The 25,752-nt window shown below is 37.0% G+C and overlaps 1 protein-coding gene across 1 annotated transcript in view; it reads left to right on the forward strand.

The window, feature by feature from the left end:
• Positions 1–25,752, forward strand: part of LOC120457117 (acetylcholine receptor subunit alpha-like) — a 55,073-nt gene that overhangs the window by 22,983 nt on the left and 6,338 nt on the right. The window contains exons 4-5 of the mRNA XM_039644334.1: positions 4,476–4,591; positions 13,263–13,431. Of these exons, the coding sequence (XP_039500268.1) occupies positions 4,476–4,591; positions 13,263–13,431 (285 nt within the window). The remainder of the gene's footprint in view (positions 1–4,475; positions 4,592–13,262; positions 13,432–25,752) is intronic.

The raw sequence follows: 25,752 nt of genomic DNA on the forward strand, positions 1-25,752 counted from the left end.
CAAATTTGGCTGGCAGCTCCTTGAGATCCTTTTGCAACCCACACGTGATCCAATTTAAAGCACACACAAATGAAAGTTTCTCGGCCGTCTGGGCGTCTGGCCTTTGGCTAATTGGTTTATAAATCTGTGGCAAGTGTTCGGAGTCGCAGCAGGACATATATCAGGCAGATATGTGTGTTGCCATTAAAGGATGTGCCAGTGGCCCAAAAGCTTCTTATCTCAACCCATCCTCCATTTTCCATCTGCCATTTCCCATCTCCCATTTAGCATTTCCCATTCCCATTCCCATTCCCCAGTGACTATCTCATTTACACATTTACAAATTGCTCACCTGGCGCTCCTTTTTTGGTGTCTCTGAGCCCGGTTTAGTGGTCATAAACCGGAATACGGTCATAATTCCTTTTTGGAATACTGGCATGGAATTTCTCACGTTTTATGGTCACAAAACACAGCGAGCAACAAAGAAGGAGGAGAGACGGCAGCCAGGCAAATGGCTTTGGAATAGACAGACAGACAGACAGACAAACCAACAGATAGACAGTCGACCACAGGGAGGCTTCATAAAAACGTCTCCAGTGGTTTTGGCCAGCGGGCCGAGGAGCAAATACCAAGGACGAGGAATGAACTGGGGACGGGTTACCTGGAATTCAGGGCACAGGACATAGGACACAGGACACTAAGGCAGCTTGACACCTGCCCGGCAAATGTCGGCGACTGGCGGTCGCAGACCGCGTAACCTCGTAAAATTCCCTGCACCACACAAAAATGCAGGCCTAAACAGGCGTACACCGCGAGAAATTCAACATAAAAACAAGAAATTGAGTCTATTAAATAATAAAAGCCGAAGATAGCACACAAAACCAAAGAAGGGCTTCAAATCGCCTAAAAAGTTGTCTTAAAACAACGTATACAGCAACATGCTGAATTGAAAATATTCTTTTAAATTTCAAAAATGACCGATAACAATTTAGGCAGAGTTTTTTCGAGTGCAGGCATAGCAAGGGTTGGAGCAGCACGATGGATGCTTTGCGGCTTCGTCCTGCGGTTGGGACCTTGCCAGCTAATAATGAACCGGCATTAGGTTGCCATCTAAGCCAAGCGGCACCATTGGGTTCTCCAATCCCCTAGCCCTCCTCCATTGAGGCGGAAAAAGTCGGCAAAAAGGGTTAACCACATGCATCTACTGAGCTACTGAGCTGCATTAGCCAGGCCATAAAGTCGCGCTTGGGTTAAAAAAATGATAGTGTTTCCGTTGGCGGAACCAAATCGAATTTAAATCGATTAGAATTGAAAGTACTAATGCTATTAAACAGATGCCAAATAATTCCTTAATCAATTTAAAGCTTAAACACTTTGGCCAACTAATATCAAATTGGGCGCATTATTATAAATTCGTGTGAATTATGCATCAACTTAACTCAGCACACAGCCCATGGATATTATCTTGAAATATATATAAACAATTTAATGGCTCACTTTAAGGCCTACTTAAAGTGAAAAGTGCCGGGGGAAAATGGGATTTGTGTATTTTGTAGCAATCACTCAATTAGCAGAGCAGTTAAATTGTATCTATGTGCCTTTAACTTGACTTGCTGCCTTAGTTTTAGTTTAATTGTCGACACAATTAGCAGAATGTAGCTGCTTTCTCTTGGGAGCTTCCCTCTCTCTCTACTGGCACCTGTTCACCAACACACACAGACACAAACACACACGCACACACAGACAGCTGACTAATTTGGTAAAAAGCTAAATGCTCATTTACTATTAAAAAGGAAAGGCGCTAACAAGCATTTGACACGACACGAAAAGAGGGGCGGGCACCTGAAAGTTGATGCGGCCGAACATTGTCTCAAATGTTGCGTACACTGGAAAAAAAGCAGAATGCAAAATGTATTATAGAAACATTGAAATGTATACAGAAGTGCTTCAAATTAGTAAATGTATATCTGCAGTGATAACGTTTAAAGTAGCTACCATATTACTTTTATTGCAAACATTTTGAATATTAATAATAATATTTGTTCGATAATTTAAATATTCAAAATACATTTCTTTAAGCTACTTTATATAGTTGTGTCTCCAGTTTACCAACTTCAATAATTCCCCAATGAATTTGCACCCCTGTGTGCTTTCATTTTGCGGTGTAAACTGTGGCATGTTGTGTTCAACTTCACGCATAAATCAACCGCAAAGTGAGCGATATCCTACATAGTAGCTGCAAATTATTTATGAAGACTCCCAGGACTCCCTCATTCAGTCACAGTTACTCTAGATGCCATTGGCATCTGGCTGTCTGGCTGCCTGACAGCGGAAATATTTCATTAAATCATCACTTCCTTATAGTGAAATTTCCGCTACCACTTAAAATAACAATTTCCGCATTGCCGCATTCCAACAGCAGCCGGTAGTTTCCATTGCACCTGGCTGGTTGGTCCTGCTCCGCATCCGCATCCTCGTCCTTGTCCTTGTCCTCGTCCGCAGGACGAACCTGGGGAAGCCACATCCTGTCTGATTATTCTCCCTTTTTTGGCCCAATCTGCGGCACAGCTGCATCTTCGCAGCCTGTTTTTCATTCATGTTCAACCAGCGTCGATTTCCTAATTTCGTGTCAATGAGCAAAACTTGAATGGCAAAAGGGGGCAAAATTCCGGAGTCTCTGGGGAGTCGAACAAAAGGCAAGGGCAAGTTCATAGGCTCAATTTTCACACTTGATTTAGCACAGGATACGCCCACACACACACACACACACACACACAGTTTCCAACCATCTATACAAAAAAAAAAACAGGGACACAAAGTGAATGAGGCACTTGCCAAATTTGAGTAGCTCTACTTTGAGTACTTACCACTATGTGATGGTTAAAAAATCATTTAAGCATATTCCATTATTATTAAATAAATAAGATAAGATGTACATACAGTTTCCTTCAAAGCATACACGTTTATTTTTCAAGTGCAGGACTAAAGCCTGTTATAGAAACGAGAAATCGCATTAACGTCACTTTTCAAATTTCACGCTTTTCCAAAAACGCAACCCCACCGCCCTCAATCTCAATGTCAACTGGCACCTGCAACCACCCACCACCCACTTGCCACTTTGTCACCCCTCCCCCTCACCTATACAGCTCCTGGCCCATTTTGGAGGCCATGGAAAATCGTTGAGGCGTAAATTGGCAGACAAAATGCTTTAGGAAATTCAGTCGAAGAAAGGAAGGAATTAAAAATTGCTGATGGAATGAATGCACTTCCGGGTTAATATTCAAACAGCAAGTGCACACAAAAAAGCTGAGCCAGCTGGGCAAAAACTAGATAATGCAGTTGCGGAAAAGCTTTATTTGCAACCAGGCCAACAGAAGTCAATGGGAAAGCGGAAAAATGGCAGTTAAGCTAAAGAGATTATTCTTTATCCTTTTACTTTTACCTTTATATTAACCCGAAAGTGCACATAGGTATCACATCTATCACTATGATGATTGTTAAAAATGTGAGGGATTAAGTGGCCATAACTTTGAGAAACCAAACATTTAGTACAGCTGGAGGAAATCAAGTGAAACTCCGGGCGAAAATTGGAAAGCCACAAATCGAGTTCGATAGAGTGTTGCAATCGCATGTCAAATACTTCCGACCTCGGACATGCGAAGGAATGCTGCCAATGCACCTTCCTTTTGACCAGGTGGATAGGTTGATAGGTGGATGGGTGGATAGGTGGATGGGTGGATAGGTGGATGGGTTGATAGGTGGATGGGTGGTTAGGTGGATAGGTTGATAGGTGGATAGCCAGATGGTCAGATGGTGAGCTCCAAGTCCTGTCCATGTCCATGTCCTGTCAGCTGCAGTCGTGCCGAACTAAGCAAAACTGAGCACTGAAACTGCAGTGCGGCCATCGCATGTTTGTCCATTTCGATATCGATGGTGTCTTCTGGAGCATTTCTCCACCTGGCCACCTGGCCACCAGCTCTGCTCCAGGCAACTCTTGGTTGCTTCTTGCCAATCTCCCAGTTTTCCAGTTGCCCAGTTTCCCAGTTTCCCACTTTCCCAGTTTCGCAGTTTCGAGAATGCTGCCACTGAGTTTGACAGTCAAATCGGAATGGCAGCCAGGACGTCGATGGCGTCAGGATATCCAGGACCAGGAAAAAAGGATCGAAACAGAGACATCTGGCAGAGAGTGCATTCCAATTATGTTCGCTGTCAGCGCAACGCAGTATTTGTCTAATCACTGGGAACTGCGAGAAAACTCGCAAGCAATTCATGGAAATTCGTCACAGATCAATTGCATTAATTATTTATCATATATTTATATATATTTATAAGTTAACTTTTAGCTGCAATTGTAAACTTCATTCTCTGCTCCTTCATAACTTAATAACTTAACAACTTAATAACAAATAACTTAATGTGTTATATCATAAGAAAGATGCTGGATTTTCAGTGCACCACAATGGCGGTAAAACTAACCACTCTGCATCCACTTTCAGGTGGATCTGCGGCACATCGACGAGCTGAACGGCACCAATGTCGTGGAGGTGGGCGTGGATCTGTCCGAGTTCTACACGTCCGTCGAATGGGATATCCTCGAAGTTCCTGCAGTGCGGTAAGTGCCAGCCATCCAGCTAGCCATTCAGCTAGCCAAGCAACCACCCAATTGCAACCATTACAACCCACCTATTCCGGTGGCCCACTATCGGATATCCACTATCTAGTATCTAGTATCCACTATTCACTATCCACTATCCAGTAGTCCAAAGAGCCACCCACCATGAAGGCAACAGCAACAACAATTATTTTTGGCAGAAACTCCTTTGGCAAGTTCCTTGGAAGCTTTGGACGCTGTCACAAAACACAAACACAAATCTTTCAGGATGTCAGAACGCACACACACACTAGCACACACACTCGCACACACACACTGACGCAGGTCAAGGATGCAAGTGAGAGAGACAGACATACGACGTTAGAGAGAGACGGACAGAAGCGGGGTCTGACCTGAGTTGTCGATGCCGATGATGATGATGATCTTTTGGGCATGAACGTGGGCGTGGTCCCTATTTACACTTTACACCTCCTCCTCCCCCTTTGCACCCACACCATCAATATTTTTCCCTTGAAGTTTTTAAATTAAAAAACTTTGCCAAAAGGAACTGCCAAAGGAATACAAAAAAAAAATAAAATAAAAAGAACAAAAAATAAATACAAAAATAAACCAAAGCGACACAAAATTATACATATAAATAAATAGAGGGTACTGTTTCTTATGTTTCTTGATTCTGGCCGTCTGGTCCGGCATATGTGTGTGACTACAGCAGCGGCTAGAAAAATAGGTCTACGATTGCGTTTTGCGTTTAAAACACGTTCTATCATATTACTTAAAGTTGTTAACTGTAATGTTAATTTGCTTATAATTATTTGTTTCCATTTGCAATCTAAAATTTACACTTATTACGTACTTTTAAGCCCGTATTATGCTGTCTTTAGAATTTTGAAACCCACTTTATAGAAATGTGTGACTTTCGTTGTGCCAGAGAAAGTGAAAGCTGCTCGAATTTGTTTCCTCGGCTCGGGGGGCGGTTGCTTAATTGCCACGCCCCCGTTGTGGAAAGAGGGCAACAGCACGCTTGTGTGCACACCCACCGTAGGAGCAAGCGAGAGGGCCTATATGGGTGGTTTGAGTGTAAGAGGGGTTTGCGAATGGGTAAGAAGTTTCGCCAACAGAGAGCTCGTCTTTAATGCATTAAGCCCCAGACAAAAGGCAACAAGAAATTTTTGTTTCACTTAGCGCAACTTTGTTCGGAATCTTTGGGATTGTTGGAGTTGAGCAGGTGAATTTGTGGGCGGAGGACGTGGGGCGGTCATGGGTTAAAAGTGGATGGGGTTGCACAAAATGGCGGCGGCAATGCTGTTGAGTGCTATTAATTAGTTGATGACACGTGCTAGATGAAGTGAGAAAACTCAGTTTTCATTAGGCTAATTTGGCTGCTCAAATTGCTTGGATTTTTACTTTGATCTCGCCCCCAGAATCGTCCCGAAACTTTGGTCAATCTTAACGTGATTTTCATTAAACATTTGATTAGCAGCTTAAGTTTGCAGTTTAATTTTTTATCAACTTTATAGTATTAGTGCGAATAACTCTTTGTTGCAGTTTAATGTTTTATCAACTTTATAGTATAAGTGCGAATAACTCTTTGTTTCAACACGTTTGTGTTTCAATTGCCTTCGTGTTTTATTGCCCAGAACTTGGAGGCAACGCAAGCTAAGTCAGTTGATTTTTCCGTCAGCTTTTTTTTTACAAGTTGTATATAATATAATAAAGGAAATTTTCCTTTTTTCTACATTTTACTGTTGTTACTTTTGTTTCTGCTCTTCGCCATCGGCACGCGTGGAAGCCACAAACAAGTCGCGACTCCGGTCTCCGAAAGTCATTTTATTTTTATATGAGTATTACGAGCCAGGGGATAAATGGTAGGATTTTTTCCATTTTTTTCTGCATTTTTTTGGGGTGGATGGTGGGTTTTCCCGGCCAAAGGTGGTGAGGTGGAAAAGCGTTGAGATTGTCCGTGAATGTCGTGAAAGTGTTGTTTATGTGTATCCCCCGGTTCTCCTAAACCAAACCAAAAATGGAGGACGAAAAGCAGTAAACTCTTCAGGTGTATGAGTTTCTTATATTTTTTTATGGGGGTTGGGGGGCTGCGGAGAAAGGGGGGAAAGGTAGAAAAGAGAAAGTAAAATAGCTGCGAGGCAATAATTTCCTTGAACTATTTCGAAGTTGCGTGTGGGGCAAGAAATAGTCAATAAATCAGTGGCAAGAGTTTGCTTTGCCTTCTCCTTCTCCTTTTCCATTTTCCATTTTCCTTTCTTTTAGCTTTGCGATCTACAAGCACACACACTTTGCCATGTTATTTATAAGAGAGAATGGAATTTATTTTAAGTAATAATATTTACCAGTGCGCAAACAACGCAATTATGTCAAGAACTCTTACATTTTGATGGCACCTATAAATGATTCGAGTGGCAAAAACTCGAACAGCTTAATTCGTTTGCCCTTTGACCTCTTCCCCATCCCCCCACACATACACACACACACTTTGCCACGCCCACCCCAGCCATCATATTTCATAAGCGGCACGTGACAGACGGAAATGACGAGGCTCAACTACAGTGAGCAGTAAATAAGTGAAACAGACATATGATTCCCTCAAGAAAGCTGGTTTGTTTGAGAATAAGCGAGTTATATTGTTGAATATTTGTTTCTAGTTTCTTTGGATTTATGTACCAAACTGAATATTTCGAAATACCTGGTCACAGAGACGCCGTGGCAAAAGTGCTAACAAAGTTATAATACCCTGAAGGCCAGGGTATCAACCGAGAGCTGTAAACCACTGAAAACGGGGGCTCAAGTCATTGACGGGAATTAAAAAGTTGACAGCGCCAGTTACGTGTGTGTTTGTCGGCCTCTGCCTAAGTGTGTGCATGTGCATGTGTATGTGTATGTGCATGGGTATGTGTGTTCTCTATGCGATTGTGTAGGAGTGTGAGTGTCGGCTGCTTGGTTTATTTCGCGTGGCACTGGCAGTAAATTATGCCACAAGTGCGTGACACACTCACAAAAGCGGCCGCCGGCTGTGAAGTCTCTAAACCTGCCCACGCCCACAATCGCCCACAATTTGGCCACCTAACCAACGGCCTTGCGAGCGCCCCAAAGTCACCTAAAATACCCCATCCCCAACCCCCTCACTTTTCCCCACGCAAAGCCCCCCTTTTCGGCTTACTCCCTTGGCAGCTTTTATTGTCGGCAGGCTGCCGTTGCCGTTGCTGCGCCTAAAATGCTGCAACACAATTCACAGCACGTAGAGCAATTTTCCCATGAAGCCAGGACCTCATCCTGCTGCTCCTCCTGCTCCTCTTGCTCCTCCCACTTCAGCTTCATTTCGAAAACTTGTGCAGAGCCTCCGACAGGATTCAGTTTTAATGCGCATCGACAGTTAAATTAACTAAGGGGCGCAGAAGGGGGCGTGGCAGGCCGCAGCACGTACAGGTGGGAAAATTTGGGTGCTTTCTGCGGGGCACTCGGCATCTACTCACATCGAGCAAGTAGCAAGTAGCAAGTAGCAAGTAGAGGAGAAGCGGCAGACAATCAGGCATTGATTGACAGGCGGACAGGTGGGCAGATGAGCAGGTGGGCAGGTGGGCAAACCAGCCTAAAAGATGAAGAGACAAAGGGGTCAGAAATCGAAAGTCAAGGCAATCACGGAGCCATCAAATTAACCCTGCTTATTCCCGTTCAAACCCTTTTCCTTTAGATACGATACGGAAAATAATGACATTGCCCCGGCCAGTCGGCAATTTGCAGTTTATAGTTTGTGAAATGCAGGAAAAAAAAGTTTAGAAAATTAAGAAATATCATAGAAATTCCTTTATCTATCTGCTAAAGATAAGAGTGCTACACTTTGTAGTACACACATTTCCATTTGCTTATTTATATACTCATATACAAGTAGATGCCTCAAATATTGAGCTGCTTGCAATTAACTCATTGCCTGTGAAATCTTAAAGCCTCTTTCTAATAAACTCATTGTTTGCGGAATTTCTGCGACTTGCCTTCATCTTTATTTTTGATCCGCTTATTGAGTTGTCGTTCCATTCACATTCTTATTCCCATTCCCATTCCCCTGGGAGCTGTATTTTGTTTAATTGCCGCAATGGGTCTTACAACACCAAATCAACACGCAGGGCACAAACACCAGCGAAAGCCCACCCACTTTGCCACCCACACCTTCTACGCAAACTGGCTACTTGCTACTTGCCACTTGCCACTGAGGCTTGATTACGAGGCACAAATTTGGGTTGTGTTTGAGGTTTTGCGCTCGCGTTGCTTTATCACAGATCGATTAAAACCATAATTATCAAACTTTCCACAGAATCTTCTCCCTTTTTTTCTACGTTTCTCCATTTCTCCGTTTTCCGTTTCCCATTTTCCGTTTTCCATTTTCCATTTCCCGCTTTGCGGTCACACCTCAATTGGCACGCCTTTTGGGGACTTTTGCCCATCGAATCCTGGGAGATTTGCTCGCCTTCCTTTTTCAAGTCATGCAACGAAGCGTGTTTATGTTAGTTATTAAAATTCTATTACTTACTTTGATTTCTGGCTGGCCCCAAATTCAAGCATCTAAAGGATGGGACAAGAGAAGTGCACCGAAAAAAAAGATTGAATTGAACAGAAATGAAGTAAAGCAAAGTGCAATCGCGAACTGAGATAAGCTCTGGTTGTAGAAAGCACTTTATGAAGACTGTAATGAATATGGATTAATTTTTGGCGCAATCTCTTTTGATATTTGTTAGAGTGCAGATGGAAAACAAGAAATCGAGAATCAAGAATCGAACATAGAAAACACTCGAAAGCGAAAGTTCTCTATTTTGGCTCAAAGTTGCTGAAATCAATCAAGCGTTGAGACCTATTCTCCCCACAATTTTCCCCCGAATTTTCCCTCGCATTTACCCCCGAATTTCCCCCCGATCTCCCACCGATTTCTTGGTGGCAATGGGCTGTTGGTGCTGGTAGTGCTTTTCCTACGCTTTCTTGATGTCTTCGTTTCTTTTTTTATGTTGCCAATCATTTCGTATTTATGCGTTTGTTCTTTGACTGCAATCAGCACGCTGTTTCCCCTTCAATTCCCCTCGGAGAATTTCCCGTTGTCAATCAGCGATTTGACCATTTTCGGTCACTTTAGTGCGGTAACCCCAGACCCAGATGAAACCTATTCGTTTTCAAATCCCTGCCGAGTCCCACATTCAATTTCACTGGAATTTTACTTCATTTTTTTTTTGCGTCGAAGGGCGTGCTGTTTGGAAATGTAAATAACATTTGATTTAAAATCTGCTTCAGCCACCAACTACAGGCAAAAAAAAAAAAGAGGAAATGTGACGAATATATTTTTCTTTTGGATGTTTTATTTAAAAATTTTTAATTTTTATGATGCAAAAATTGATCCAAAAACTAATTTTCCTAATTACGCCAAAACAGAATAGGCATCAGAGAACTGCAATTGTGGCATTTTTTCCACCCTAATCACAATCAACAAATTTATGTCTCTTAAACACTCGGGTGTCTTGTAGACACCAGGTACTCACCCCTTTCCTCAAGCTCTCCTCTCTTCCACGTCAGAGCTGGAAGCTGGTTGTAGCTCCTGGAAAATAGGCAGCTCAGCCACTTCCTCCAGTAGCTCCAGATCACACTATTGATATCCTCTGCTGCCACTTAAAATCACTGCACCACTCACTCACATTTAGTATTTTTTTTTTTGAAAAACATCGAAAAAGTGGTTTGCTTATGTAGGACTTTTGAGAAGCGCAGAGGAGGGCACTTATATTTTGGTATTATTTAGTATTATTTTGTATTAAGTATTTAGTATTATTTAGTATTTAGTGCTGAGACACCCGGTGTTTAGTGGGTGCACTTAGAGTGCCGGTGGCTGGCTGCAGTTCTCTGATGGGCATAGTTAATATTGGTAATTCGAAGTGAAAGACTATTTTAAGCAAAGTTATGATTAAAAAACCATTCGTAAATTTCAATGTAATTTAATTTTAATTCTCTGTCGGTCGAAACACTTGCTGAACTATTTAGATTAACAGAGTGTTACGGACTTCGACTACTTCAGTTGGTTTTTGGACACATTGCTGTCTCTGTTATATCATCCTTTATTACGCATACGCCGCGTGGCCCGGCGCATTGATGAATTGTTGCCAGTTTGGGAATTTTCGCAAGTGGGTTGTGTTTTTTGTTGCGGGGGGGGGAACTGTGGAAACATGGGATTGCCATGTGCCATCGAGTCAAATCAAACTGAAGTTTTGCTGGTCCTCGCTGGTATTTGTTGTTGTCTAGTCTTTTCTCTATTTGAGATTTGTTTCCTTTCATTTTCTTCTCTTCTTCATTTTTTTTTCTTTTTGCCTATATGGCGCCATCTCCCGGCGCCGTGTGTCTATGTGTGTGTGTGTGTGCCGAGGCACGCGTGTTCTATTACTATCTGTGTGAGTGCGAGTGTGATTGTATGTGTTTCTTGCCTATTTTATGATTTATTGTATGTTTTCCCATCGTGGTTGCTAACCAACTAACCAACGAAGGGAATCCACCAAGTCACCGAGCTTATTACACTGACCTTTACACGTACTAAACCATCCAAACCACCCAAACCACCCGCACCACCCAAACCACCCACTCGACCCCCACTTTTGCTGACTTAAGGGTCTTCGAAGTTTTCTGTCTGTTTTTCCCCATTTTTTCGGGCCAAGTGCTTCTGTCAGAGAACCAGATCTCGTCTGTCTCCGTCTCCATCTCCGTCTGCAGGGACTTATCTTTAAGGAGTAAAGTGGCCGAGGTGCGGGAATTTCCCCTTTTCCCCTTTTTTTTTCGGACACTCCAAAGCCTGTTGACCAAAGCTCACTTCAGCAGACTTAATCTGCAGCCATATTACATTGCTCGCATTTCGTATTTCGCATTTCGATCGTGGGACTTTGGGAGGCCAAGTGAGCCGAAGGATATGGGTTATGGTATTAGGTTTTGCGCCCACTTGTGTCTTGTCGTATTTAAATGTCCTTTTAATGGACACAGGCAATCAAATCGTTGAGCCCAGGTGTCTGCTTCAAGTTCTTGGAATGCTATTCAATTTAAAATATATTTCTTGATTTAAAGAAATAAGTATACAGTAGTATAGTATTAATTGTGGGGGAGATTTGTGAAAAGTGCGCAAAAACAATAAGTTTATTTCATTCACTCGACACTTGGCCCCCTTTATCATATTCGTCCTTTGAGTGACTGACACTCGGAATTGCCATGGCAAATTATACTTTATTGCTGCAGCCATCAAAAGCAACCCACAAGATGTTGGCCTTCAATAACGTGATTCCCCTCGCTTCCCTCGCATTTCGTCCTGTTTTCGCCCTGGTTTTTGCCCCATTCTGTGTGCCTATTGCCACATACTTCATTTCTATTCGGAGGGAAGTCAACTGCCACAAACAGTTAGTTGCCTGCCGGCCACATCCTTGTCGCAGTCAAAGTGGAAGTCGGTCGGCGGAGGTCCTTTCCTCCGGCCGAATTCCTTTCCCACGCTTTATCCCCGCACCCTGCTCCTTGCTCCCCGCTCCCTGCTCCTTGCCTTGTTTATTATTTATTTACAATATTTTCTTATTCAAAATGAAGCCGCAAGCCTCTCGGAATTATTGATGGCCCGGCCATATAGCAAGCGGGAAAAATGGGGAAATGTTGACTGGGAGGTTACCCCTTTTCGCTTTTTGCCCAGCAGTAACGATTTTCTTTTTATTTTTTATTTATTTCTTTTTTTTTTTGTTATTTATACCTATTTTTTGTGCTGTTCCGTGTCCTTCCAGAGTTTCCCAAGTGCCTACAAGGGTTGGGGAGAATAAAACATAACGAACGGACTGTGCTCGACTCAATTTACAAAAATTCTCATTCTTTTTCTTCATTACTTTTTTATATTCTTTTGTTTTGTTTTCGTTGCTTTTTGCTTTTTGGTGGGCAACCGCAGTCAAAGATTATTAACTTTTAAATTATGCATTGGTCCAACGGTTGGCAAGTGGGCAAAAATATGAAAAAAAAACTGCTCAAACACTGAATGACTGAATCGAACTGATTAACGCAAATGGATTCAAGTTTCAGGGGTTTAGTTCAATGAGTCCGGTTTTTAAGTGGATCATTTTTAAAAGTTTGCCCTTGCAACTTGCAGAAGCATTACACTTAGACAATATCAAATATTGCCTAAAATGTGCCATTTAAAATTTAAATACTTTGCATTTTACCTTGACACCACAGTTTTGGAGTCAAGCACACTCAAAAAGTTTGAGAGTCACTGCCACGCGATTCGCAGCTACGCAAAAATACACAAAACCATTTTGACACTCAGTTAGCAGTTAGGCCAATATTTTTTCAGCATTTTGCAATATTTATCATGCGGCCGATGATTTATGTGATTGGAGTGCCATATATCTCCGGCTATATGTGTGTTTATGTAAATAAATATAGGTTTTGGGCGCCTCGGCCACTGCGGCTGCTGCAATGCAAAAGCCCCACAAAACAAAAAACCAAAAAAAAAAAAATACCATCATAATAAATATCGTCAAACCGAATGAACCTTAATAAATATTTACGCGCTGCGTAGCAATTTGCCTAACTCGTACGCAAATTTACCCAATACTCTCACTCCCAATATTGTAACATATAATAACATATGTATATTACCATTCCCAATCTCTTACAGAAACGAGAAGTTCTACACGTGCTGCGATGAGCCATATCTGGACATCACCTTCAACATCACGATGCGGCGGAAGACGCTCTTCTACACCGTCAACCTGATCATTCCCTGCATGGGCATCAGCTTCCTCACCATCCTCGTGTTCTACCTGCCATCGGACAGTGGCGAGAAGGTGAGTGCGGGGTATCTGTTAGTCGGGAGAGGTATCTGCGACTGGCAGTTCACTAGTCCAACACAGCACCTTGTAAATATATGTTATAAATATTCAAAAATCAAGTCTTATTTTGCTTCTACGATTTCCATATAAAATATTTGTATAAGGTTTTATATGAAGAAAACCTGCACAAAAAACTCCTCAGAAATAAAAGTGCATAATTTATTTACCCAGACATACTTAGAAACCACGCACAAGTATATTTATAGAGCCCGTTGCGAAACTAATTATTATTTGTTCTTATCAAATTATTATTTATATCAAATTATATAAAGAGCTTATATGCTTTTGCTGTGCTCTGCAGCTCGGCTGATAAACGCGTTTAATTAATGAGCTAAATTTTAATTAAATCAGTCGCAAAATAGTGGCGACCCGAGTGTCTAAAAGCTTTATCTTCTGTCAATTGGATTTATGCTAATGATACGCATGTTATTGCATTTAGTCGTTATTCGTTGTGAAATTTGCCATTAGAATCAAGTTCATTCGCTGCTGAAACGCTTTAGCTTGAATATACAATTTTTCGATTTTTTCCCGCCCGATTTTTCCGCTGTATTTGCTTTGTTCACAGCTGCTGCCATTTTCCCCGCGCTTTTCACCATTCTGATATTTTTTGCATTAAACCAATTGCCATAATTTATTGCCCGCTCAGTCCGCTCCCCCCCTCGCCCATCAGCTAAAAATGTGCTTTTAATTAAAAAGCAAAAAAAAAAAAAGAAAAAATAATAATAATTTCACACTCAAATGAAAATGAAAATGCATTTCAACATTTTATACGTTTTGATTTTAATTCTTTTTTTCTTTCTCTTTGCTTTCTGTTTTGTATGTGAGTGTGTGTGTGTGTGAGTGTGTGTGTGTGTTTGTGGCTTTCTTTTTTCGCCCAGTTTGCCATCATTTAAGTTTGAGTAAATAAAATTACACGATGTATTCAATTTAATGCGAACAAAAGTCTGCCGCGACTATATATATGTATATTTATATGTATAGTACATATATGTATGTATGTATATTCACATATTTTTTCTTTTTTTTTGCGGTTCTTTACGCGATTCTTTGAGGGAAAAAGCCAAACGAAAATGAAAACACGAAATGGCATAATGCATAAATATAAACATTTACATGCTGCTTGGGACTTATGAATAAATTACGGCCAATTTTCAAAATAAATAAAATGCAAAAATAATTTGTGTGCACAAGCGGTTTGTGGATTACTGATGCTGATGTTGATGCTGATGCCGATGTTGATGCCATTCGACATTTTCACATCGCTCACGGGGCATAATTTATGTTATAAATATTGACAGCGCCGGGCATTTTGGCATTTGGTATTTGGCATTTGATGGGCCATCCCAGTAACTCGGTACTCCAGTAGGCATTATGTAAATTACCGATTTGCATGTGCATTATCGAGTTAGGAGTGGTGTGCGAGTATTCAATGGCATAGAACACGTGTTAAAACGCAAACGACATATTTGCAGAGTTCGAGGATGTAACTACACATCTAAAACCATTTAAATAACCATCTGAACAGCCTTGGTATTTAGTTCTTACTTAAGATTTCAATTAAGTAGTATTTACGCATTGTAAATCAATTGTAAATAGCAATACTTAAACAAACACTATCAATATTTCGCTCGTGGCATTTAAAGTTGTCTGCTCCAATACAAAAAATAATCAATTCGTGTGTTATTATTTTGCCACGAGTTTTCTTTTCTTTTTTTATTTTTTTTGTAGCTTCTCCGATTTGTGCCGTGTGTGCACATTTCACTGCACTGTTGTCCCTTTTATGGCCGGGCACGCACACTCATGCACTCGCACACACACACACACATACACTCGCACACACACACACACAGATGGGGACAGACTGAAGAACTGACACACTGAGCTGGCAAATATTTGCGCCTAAAAGCAGGCAGCGAAATAAAACAGAGCACAAACTGCGGAACTGCGAACTGCGCCCGAAATTCCCGCCACCGGTCAGTCTGCAGTTAACTGTGGCAACTCTGGCACGTCCGTCCCGGCCACCGCCCACTGCCCCCCGCCCATATCCTTTTTGGTCCTTTTGGAGCCCAGTGGCCGAAGTTGCATCGGAATTGGAATTGGAATTGCCAATTTACATGCATATGCGCCACAACGCACTTCATTCATGCAATTGCCGATTGCGAGAGTGCGGAAAGGAGGTGGGCAATAATGGTTGTCCACACTGGCAGAAAATTATGCCTGATTGAGATCAATCAGGCATAAGAGTGGGGATAATAAATGATATTTGTATGATAAAACCAAAGAAGTTGAGTAAAAAATACTATAAAAAATAAATAATACCAAACCATAGGATAGCCACATATTTCTTGCTGTGCATAAAAACGAAGGGCTACTTGTGCGATACTAAGTAGCCGCACTGTTCCCGATTCGCCGCCGTTTATTTGCATCGTATTTTTATGGCCGAAACAATTACGTTTTACGAACGGCGTCCAGATTGAAACTGGCCCATCATTTGGGCCATCCAAACCATTCAAGCCATTCAGTTTGCATTGAACTCGGCCCAACTGAACCGAAAACGTAACCGAAATGCATTTGGCCACCTTAATTACACCGAGCATTTGCATAAATAATTAGCAATTCGCTAGTGATGGCACCGTGAGGCGATTGCCCATGATTAGGGCTCATTGTAGCCATTAGTATCACCGCTAAGTACACTTCGACTTTTACTTGCTATAATAAAATAATTATTATAAAATATAATCGCAGAAACACTATTTTCCGCAACAATTCAAAAATCATGGTCAAAAATTGCAAAAAAAATTTTTGTAAAAAAATAATTTTTTTTGAAAACGCAGTTTAATAGGAAATTTAATTACGAACTCAACGAGGTATGACATTTCATATTCGGACCAATATTTTGAATGCTGTGATGAAAATACTGATATTTATGGTCGCAAAAACCAGAAAAACGATTTTTAGCAAAAATTCAATATTTACGATTGGTATTTTCGGTATAACTTGGCTAAAAATGGTCAGAAAGTTAAAAGAATTACATTTTTGTACTCCTAATTACCAATACTAACCAACCAAATCACTTTTTGACCGACTTTGTTAAAATAATTTTTGGCCAATTTTTCGCATTTTTTGTAAGGGGTAACATCATCAAAAATTGCAAAAAAATTTTTTTTTTAAAAATAATTTTTTTTGAAAACGCAGTTTAATAGGAAATTTAATTACGAACTCAACGAGGTATGACATTCCATATTCGGACCAATATTTTGAATGCTGTGATGAAAATACTGATATTTATGGTCGCAAAAACCAGAAAAACGATTTTTAGCAAAAATTCAATATTTACGATTGGTATTTTCGGTATAACTTGGCTAAAAATGGTCAGAAAGTTAAAAGAATTACATTTTTGTACTCCTAATTACCAATACTAACCAACCAAATCACTTTTTGACCGACTTTGTTAAAATAATTTTTGGCCAATTTTTCGCATATTTTGTAAGGGGTAACATCATCAAAAATTGCAAAAAAAATTTTTTAAAAAAATAATTTTTTTTGAAAACGCAGTTTAATAGGAAATTTAATTACGAACTCAACGAGGTATGACATTCCATATTCGGACCAATATTTTGAATGCTGTGATGAAAATACTGATATTTATGGTCGCAAAAACCAGAAAAACGATTTTTAGCAAAAATTCAATATTTACGATTGGTATTTTCGGTATAACTTGGCTAAAAATGGTCAGAAAGTTAAAAGAATTACATTTTTGTACTCCTAATTACCAATACTAACAAACCAAATCACTTTTTGACCGACTTTGTTAAAATAATTTTTGGCCAATTTTTCGCATTTTTTGTAAGGGGTAACATCATCAAAAATTGCAAAAAAAATTTTTGTAAAAAAATAATTTTTTTTGAAAACGCAGTTTAATAGGAAATTTAATTACGAACTCAACGAGGTATGACATTCCATATTCGGACCAATATTTTGAATGCTGTGATGAAAATACTGATATTTATGGTCGCAAAAACCAGAAAAACGATTTTTAGCAAAAATTCAATATTTACGATTGGTATTTTCGGTATAACTTGGCTAAAAATGGTCAGAAAGTTAAAAGAATTACATTTTTGTACTCCTAATTACCAATACTAACCAACCAAATCACTTTTTGACCGACTTTGTTAAAATAATTTTTGGCCAATTTTTCGCATATTTTGTAAGGGGTAACATCAAAAATTGCAAAAAAAATTTTTTTAAAAAAATAATTTTTTTTGAAAACGCAGTTTAATAGGACATTTAATTACGAACTCAACGAGGTATGACATTCCATATTCGGACCAATATTTTGAATGCTGTGATGAAAATACTGATATTTATGGTCGCAAAAACCAGAAAAACGATTTTTAGCAAAAATTCAATATTTACGATTGGTATTTTCGGTATAACTTGGCTAAAAATGGTCAGAAAGTTAAAAGAATTACATTTTTGTACTCCTAATTACCAATACTAACCAACCAAATCACTTTTTGACCGACTTTGTTAAAATAATTTTTGGCCAATTTTTCGCATTTTTTGTAAGGGGTAACATCATCAAAAATTGCAAAAAAATTTTTTTTAAAAAAATAATTTTTTTTGAAAACGCAGTTTAATAGGAAATTTAATTACGAACTCAACGAGGTATGACATTCCATATTCGGACCAATATTTTGAATGCTGTGATGAAAATACTGATATTTATGGTCGCAAGAACCAGAAAAACGATTTTTAGCAAAAATTCAATATTTACGATTGGTATTTTCGGTATAACTTGGCTAAAAATGGTCAGAAAGTTAAAAGAATTACATTTTTGTACTCCTAATTACCAATACTAACCAACCAAATCACTTTTTGACCGACTTTGTTAAAATAATTTTTGGCCAATTTTTCGCATATTTTGTAAGGGGTAACATCATCAAAAATTGCAAAAAAAATTTTTTTAAAAAAATAATTTTTTTTGAAAACGCAGTTTAATAGGAAATTTAATTACGAACTCAACGAGGTATGACATTCCATATTCGGACCAATATTTTGAATGCTGTGATGAAAATACTGATATTTATGGTCGCAAAAACCAGAAAAACGATTTTTAGCAAAAATTCAATATTTACGATTGGTATTTTCGGTATAACTTGGCTAAAAATGGTCAGAAAGTTAAAAGAATTACATTTTTGTACTCCTAATTACCAATACTAACCAAACAAATCACTTTTTGACCGACTTTGTTAAAATAATTTTTGGCCAATTTTTCGCATATTTTGTAAGGGGTAACATCATCAAAAATTGCAAAAAAAATTTTTTTAAAAAAATAATTTTTTTTGAAAACGCAGTTTAATAGGACATTTAATTACGAACTCAACGAGGTATGACATTCCATATTCGGACCAATATTTTGAATGCTGTGATGAAAATACTGATATTTATGGTCGCAAAAACCAGAAAAACGATTTTTAGCAAAAATTCAATATTTACGATTGGTATTTTCGGTATAACTTGGCTAAAAATGGTCAGAAAGTTAAAAGAATTACATTTTTGTACTCCTAATTACCAATACTAACCAACCAAATCACTTTTTGACCGACTTTGTTAAAATAATTTTTGGCCAATTTTTCGCATTTTTTGTAAGGGGTAACATCATCAAAAATTGCAAAAAAATTTTTTTTAAAAAAATAATTTTTTTGAAAACGCAGTTTAATAGGAAATTTAATTACGAACTCAACGAGGTATGACATTCCATATTCGGACCAATATTTTGAATGCTGTGATGAAAATACTGATATTTATGGTCGCAAGAACCAGAAAAACGATTTATAGCAAAAATTCAATATTTACGATTGGTATTTTCGGTATAACTTGGCTAAAAATGGTCAGAAAGTTAAAAGAATTACATTTTTGTACTCCTAATTACCAATACTAACCAACCAAATCACTTTTTGACCGACTTTGTTAAAATAATTTTTGGCCAATTTTTCGCATTTTTTGTAAGGGGTAACATCATCAAAAATTGCAAAAAAATTTTTTTTAAAAAAATAATTTTTTTTGAAAACGCAGTTTAATAGGAAATTTAATTACGAACTCAACGAGGTATGACATTCCATATTCGGACCAATATTTTGAATGCTGTGATGAAAATACTGATATTTATGGTCGCAAGAACCAGAAAAACGATTTATAGCAAAAATTCAATATTTACGATTGGTATTTTCGGTATAACTTGGCTAAAAATGGTCAGAAAGTTAAAAGAATTACATTTTTGTACTCCTAATTACCAATACTAACCAACCAAATCACTTTTTGACCGACTTTGTTAAAATAATTTTTGGCCAATTTTTCGCATTTTTTGTAAGGGGTAACATCATCAAAAATTGCAAAAAAAAAATTTTTTTTAAAATAATTTTTTTTGAAAACGCATTTTAATAGGAAATTTAATTACGAACTCAACGAGGTATGACATTCCATATTCGGACCAATATTTTGAATGCTGTGATGAAAATACTGATATTTATGGTCGCAAAAACCAGAAAAACGATTTTTAGCAAAAATTCAATATTTACGATTGGTATTTTCGGTATAACTTGGCTAAAAATGGTCAGAAAGTTAAAAGAATTACATTTTTGTACTCCTAATTACCAATACTAACCAACCAAATCACTTTTTGACCGACTTTGTTAAAATAATTTTTGGCCAATTTTTCGCATTTTTTGTAAGGGGTAACATCATCAAAAATTGCAAAAAAAATTTTTTTAAAAAAATAATTTTTTTTGAAAACGCAGTTTAATAGGAAATTTAATTACGAACTCAACGAGGTATGACATTCCATATTCGGACCAATATTTTGAATGCTGTGATGAAAATACTGATATTTATGGTCGCAAAAACCAGAAAAACGATTTTTAGCAAAAATTCAATATTTACGATTGGTATTTTCGGTATAACTTGGCTAAAAATGGTCAGAAAGTTAAAAGAATTACATTTTTGTACTCCTAATTACCAATACTAACCAACCAAATCACTTTTTGACCGACTTTGTTAAAATAATTTTTGGCCAATTTTTCGCATTTTTTGTAAGGGGTAACATCATAAAAAAATTATTTTTTTTGAAAACGCAGTTTAATAGGAAATTTAATTACGAACTCAACGAGGTATGACATTCCATATTCGGACCAATATTTTGAATGCTGTGATGAAAATACTGATATTTATGGTCGCAAAAACCAGAAAAACGATTTTTAGCAAAAATTCAATATTTACGATTGGTATTTTCGGTATAACTTGGCTAAAAATGGTCAGAAAGTTAAAAGAATTACATTTTTGTACTCCTAATTACCAATACTAACCAACCAAATCACTTTTTGACCGACTTTGTTAAAATAATTTTTGGCCAATTTTTCGCATTTTTTGTAAGGGGTAACATCATCAAAAATTGCAAAAAAAAATTTTTTTTTTAAATAATTTTTTTTGAAAACGCAGTTTAATAGGAAATTTAATTACGAACTCAACGAGGTATGACATTCCATATTCGGACCAATATTTTGAATGCTGTGATGAAAATACTGATATTTATGGTCGCAAAAACCAGAAAAACGATTTTTAGCAAAAATTCAATATTTACGATTGGTATTTTCGGTATAACTTGGCTAAAAATGGTCAGAAAGTTAAAAGAATTACATTTTTGTACTCCTAATTACCAATACTAACCAACCAAATCACTTTTTGACCGACTTTGTTAAAATAATTTTTGGCCAATTTTTCGCATTTTTTGTAAGGGGTAACATCATCAAAAATTGCAAAAAAAAATTTTTTTTAAAAATAATTTTTTTTGAAAACGCAGTTTAATAGGAAATTTAATTACGAACTCAACGAGGTATGACATTCCATATTCGGACCAATATTTTGAATGCTGTGATGAAAATACTGATATTTATGGTCGCAAAAACCAGAAAAACGATTTTTAGCAAAAATTCAATATTTACGATTGGTATTTTCGGTATAACTTGGCTAAAAATGGTCAGAAAGTTAAAAGAATTACATTTTTGTACTCCTAATTACCAATACTAACCAACCAAATCACTTTTTGACCGACTTTGTTAAAATAATTTTTGGCCAATTTTTCGCATTTTTTGTAAGGGGTAACATCATCAAAAATTGCAAAAAAATTTTTTTTTAAAAAATAATTTTTTTTGAAAACGCAGTTTAATAGGAAATTTAATTACGAACTCAACGAGGTATGACATTCCATATTCGGACCAATATTTTGAATGCTGTGATGAAAATACTGATATTTATGGTCGCAAAAACCAGAAAAACGATTTTTAGCAAAAATTCAATATTTACGATTGGTATTTTCGGTATAACTTGGCTAAAAATGGTCAGAAAGTTAAAAGAATTACATTTTTGTACTCCTAATTACCAATACTAACCAACCAAATCACTTTTTGACCGACTTTGTTAAAATAATTTTTGGCCAATTTTTCGCATTTTTTGTAAGGGGTAACATCATCAAAAATTGCAAAAAAAAATTTTTTTTAAAAATAATTTTTTTTGAAAACGCAGTTTAATAGGAAATTTAATTACGAACTCAACGAGGTATGACATTCCATATTCGGACCAATATTTTGAATGCTGTGATGAAAATACTGATATTTATGGTCGCAAAAACCAGAAAAACGATTTTTAGCAAAAATTCAATATTTACGATTGGTATTTTCGGTATAACTTGGCTAAAAATGGTCAGAAAGTTAAAAGAATTACATTTTTGTACTCCTAATTACCAATACTAACCAACCAAATCACTTTTTGACCGACTTTGTTAAAATAATTTTTGGCCAATTTTTCGCATTTTTTGTAAGGGGTAACATCATCAAAAATTGCAAAAAAAAATTTTTTTTAAAAATAATTTTTTTTGAAAACGCAGTTTAATAGGAAATTTAATTACGAACTCAACGAGGTATGACATTCCATATTCGGACCAATATTTTGAATGCTGTGATGAAAATACTGATATTTATGGTCGCAAAAACCAGAAAAACGATTTTTAGCAAAAATTCAATATTTACGATTGGTATTTTCGGTATAACTTGGCTAAAAATGGTCAGAAAGTTAAAAGAATTACATTTTTGTACTCCTAATTACCAATACTAACCAACCAAATCACTTTTTGACCGACTTTGTTAAAATAATTTTTGGCCAATTTTTCGCATTTTTTGTAAGGGGTAACATCATCAAAAATTGCAAAAAAAATTTTTTTAAAAAAATAATTTTTTTTGAAAACGCAGTTTAATAGGAAATTTAATTACGAACTCAACGAGGTATGACATTCCATATTCGGACCAATATTTTGAATGCTGTGATGAAAATACTGATATTTATGGTCGCAAAAACCAGAAAAACGATTTTTAGCAAAAATTCAATATTTACGATTGGTATTTTCGGTATAACTTGGCTAAAAATGGTCAGAAAGTTTAAAGAATTACATTTTTGTACTCCTAATTACCAATACTAACCAACCAAATCACTTTTTGACCGACTTTGTTAAAATAATTTTTGGCCAATTTTTCGCATTTTTTGTAAGGGGTAACATCATCAAAAATTGCAAAAAAAAATTTAAAAAAAAAATAATTTTTTTTGAAAACGCATTTTCGCAAAAATTGCAAAAAAAATTTAAAAAAAAATAATTTTTTTTGAAAACGCAGTTTAATAGGAAATTTAATTACGAACTCAACGAGGTATGACATTCCATATTTGGACCAATATTTTGAATGCTGTGATGAAAATACTGATATTTATGGTCGCAAAAACCAGAAAAACGATTTTTAGCAAAAATTCAATATTTACGATTGGTATTTTCGGTATAACTTGGCTAAAAATGGTCAGAAAGTTAAAAGAATTACATTTTTGTACTCCTAATTACCAATACTAACCAACCAAATCACTTTTTGACCGACTTTGTTAAAATAATTTTTGGCCAATTTTTCGCATTTTTTGTAAGGGGTAACATCATCAAAAATTGCAAAAAAAAATTTTTTTAAAAAATAATTTTTTTTGAAAACGCAGTTTAATAGGAAATTTAATTACGAACTCAACGAGGTATGACATTCCATATTCGGACCAATATTTTGAATGCTGTGATGAAAATACTGATATTTATGGTCGCAAAAACCAGAAAAACGATTTTTAGCAAAAATTCAATATTTACGATTGGTATTTTCGGTATAACTTGGCTAAAAATGGTCAGAAAGTTAAAAGAATTACATTTTTGTACTCCTAATTACCAATACTAACCAACCAAATCACTTTTTGACCGACTTTGTTAAAATAATTTTTGGCCAATTTTTCGCATTTTTTGTAAGGGGTAACATCATCAAAAATTGCAAAAAAAATTTTTTTAAAAAAATAATTTTTTTTGAAAACGCAGTTTAATAGGAAATTTAATTACGAACTCAACGAGGTATGACATTCCATATTCGGACCAATATTTTGAATGCTGTGATGAAAATACTGATATTTATGGTCGCAAAAACCAGAAAAACGATTTTTAGCAAAAATTCAATATTTACGATTGGTATTTTCGGTATAACTTGGCTAAAAATGGTCAGAAAGTTAAAAGAATTACATTTTTGTACTCCTAATTACCAATACTAACCAACCAAATCACTTTTTGACCGACTTTGTTAAAATAATTTTTGGCCAATTTTTCGCATTTTTTGTAAGGGGTAACATCATCAAAAATTGCAAAAAAAAATTAAAAAAAACAACATTTTTTTTGAAAACGCAGTTTAATAGGAAATTTAATTACGAACTCAACGAGGTATGACATTCCATATTCGGACCAATATTTCGAATGTTCTGATCAAAATACTGATATACATAGCTGTTTATATCTTACAATACTGTACTCCAGGTGCTATAGTTCACCATTAGATATCTTAATTAATAAATTTATATTATACTTGAGATACAACACAGTCATTTATTACAGTGCACTTGTAGTTCAAAGGTCGAGGATGCTGGCAATGGATTTGCTTGGCAAGTTGTAACCTTAATTAGGCAACGTCACTAATCGCTTTACAAGCCCTGGCCCCAAACTAAGGCTAATTATCATAAAATCATTAAGCATCGAAAATTTATGCTGCACACACACACTCACCCACACTCACACACACACACATCCACACTGAGAGAAACACGCAGACAGACAGAAGAGAGGATCAAATAGCGCGTCTCATTTTCGACATTTAATTACTTTATGCGCACTCACACACGCACAGCAAAAACCCATACACAAGCACGCTTAATTACAAGCAGCTTAGGCATAAGTAAGGTAAACTGCCACGCCCCCATTTTCCAGCCCACTCCCCCCAACCCCACCCATCGCTTCTTTCACACCCACAAATCATTTTGCGCTTTATTGAGCGAACCAAAAAGTGTGCCGCGTTTTCGTTTTCATTTCCATGTCGATGTGGGAAGGGGGGTGGCTGTAGGGGTGGGGGTTTTCCCACCCAAGCAAAAAATTTTCTTTTTTCGGCACTTTGCCGTTTGCTGTTTGCCGTTTGCCCTTGCATATGATTTGTTGGCCAGCTTCTGGCAAGGCCGCAATTGCCAACTGACAAACCGCCTTTTCATACGCCCATTGCCCCGGCTTATTATTTGCTTGTGATGCCCGCTTAGGCATTCTAAATCAATTTGGATTTGTGGCTCCAATTGCCGCCCAAGCGAGCGGAATCCGATTCTGAATCGGAATCGGATTTTGATTCGGATTCGAAATCGGAATCGGAATCGGAATCTTGGCAATTATATGGCACAGAAATTAAGAGCACAACCTGATTATTGCAAGCATTATTAGGCAGATGGCATTCAAAGCACACAATCAAATGAGTTTTTAGCCAAGAAAAATAAATTTAATTAAATGCTTTTAAGTGAATTTAAATAATTGAAAACATTAAATTACTGTTATGCTTTCGAATATTTATACTATTTATTTATAAGTTTACGTAATCCCAAGAAGCTTTATCGATTGCCTGCCTTAATTAACTGCGTCCAGCTGAACTTCGACTCATTAATTATGCCAAGCAGCTTCAATGTCCTACCTATTATAACTATTTAATCCAGACAGTCTTCGCTATCATTTCATATAAATTAATTAGCAGGCATAACGTCTTATTAAGGTGTTTCCATGTTAATCACCTAATCTTATCGACTTACTTTTCAAATCAAGTAAGTTCTTCTTCTGAACTTTATTAAACATATTTA

Source organism: Drosophila santomea, chromosome X (assembly GCF_016746245.2).
Source record: "Drosophila santomea strain STO CAGO 1482 chromosome X, Prin_Dsan_1.1, whole genome shotgun sequence".
Lineage (NCBI taxonomy): Eukaryota > Metazoa > Arthropoda > Insecta > Diptera > Drosophilidae > Drosophila > Drosophila santomea.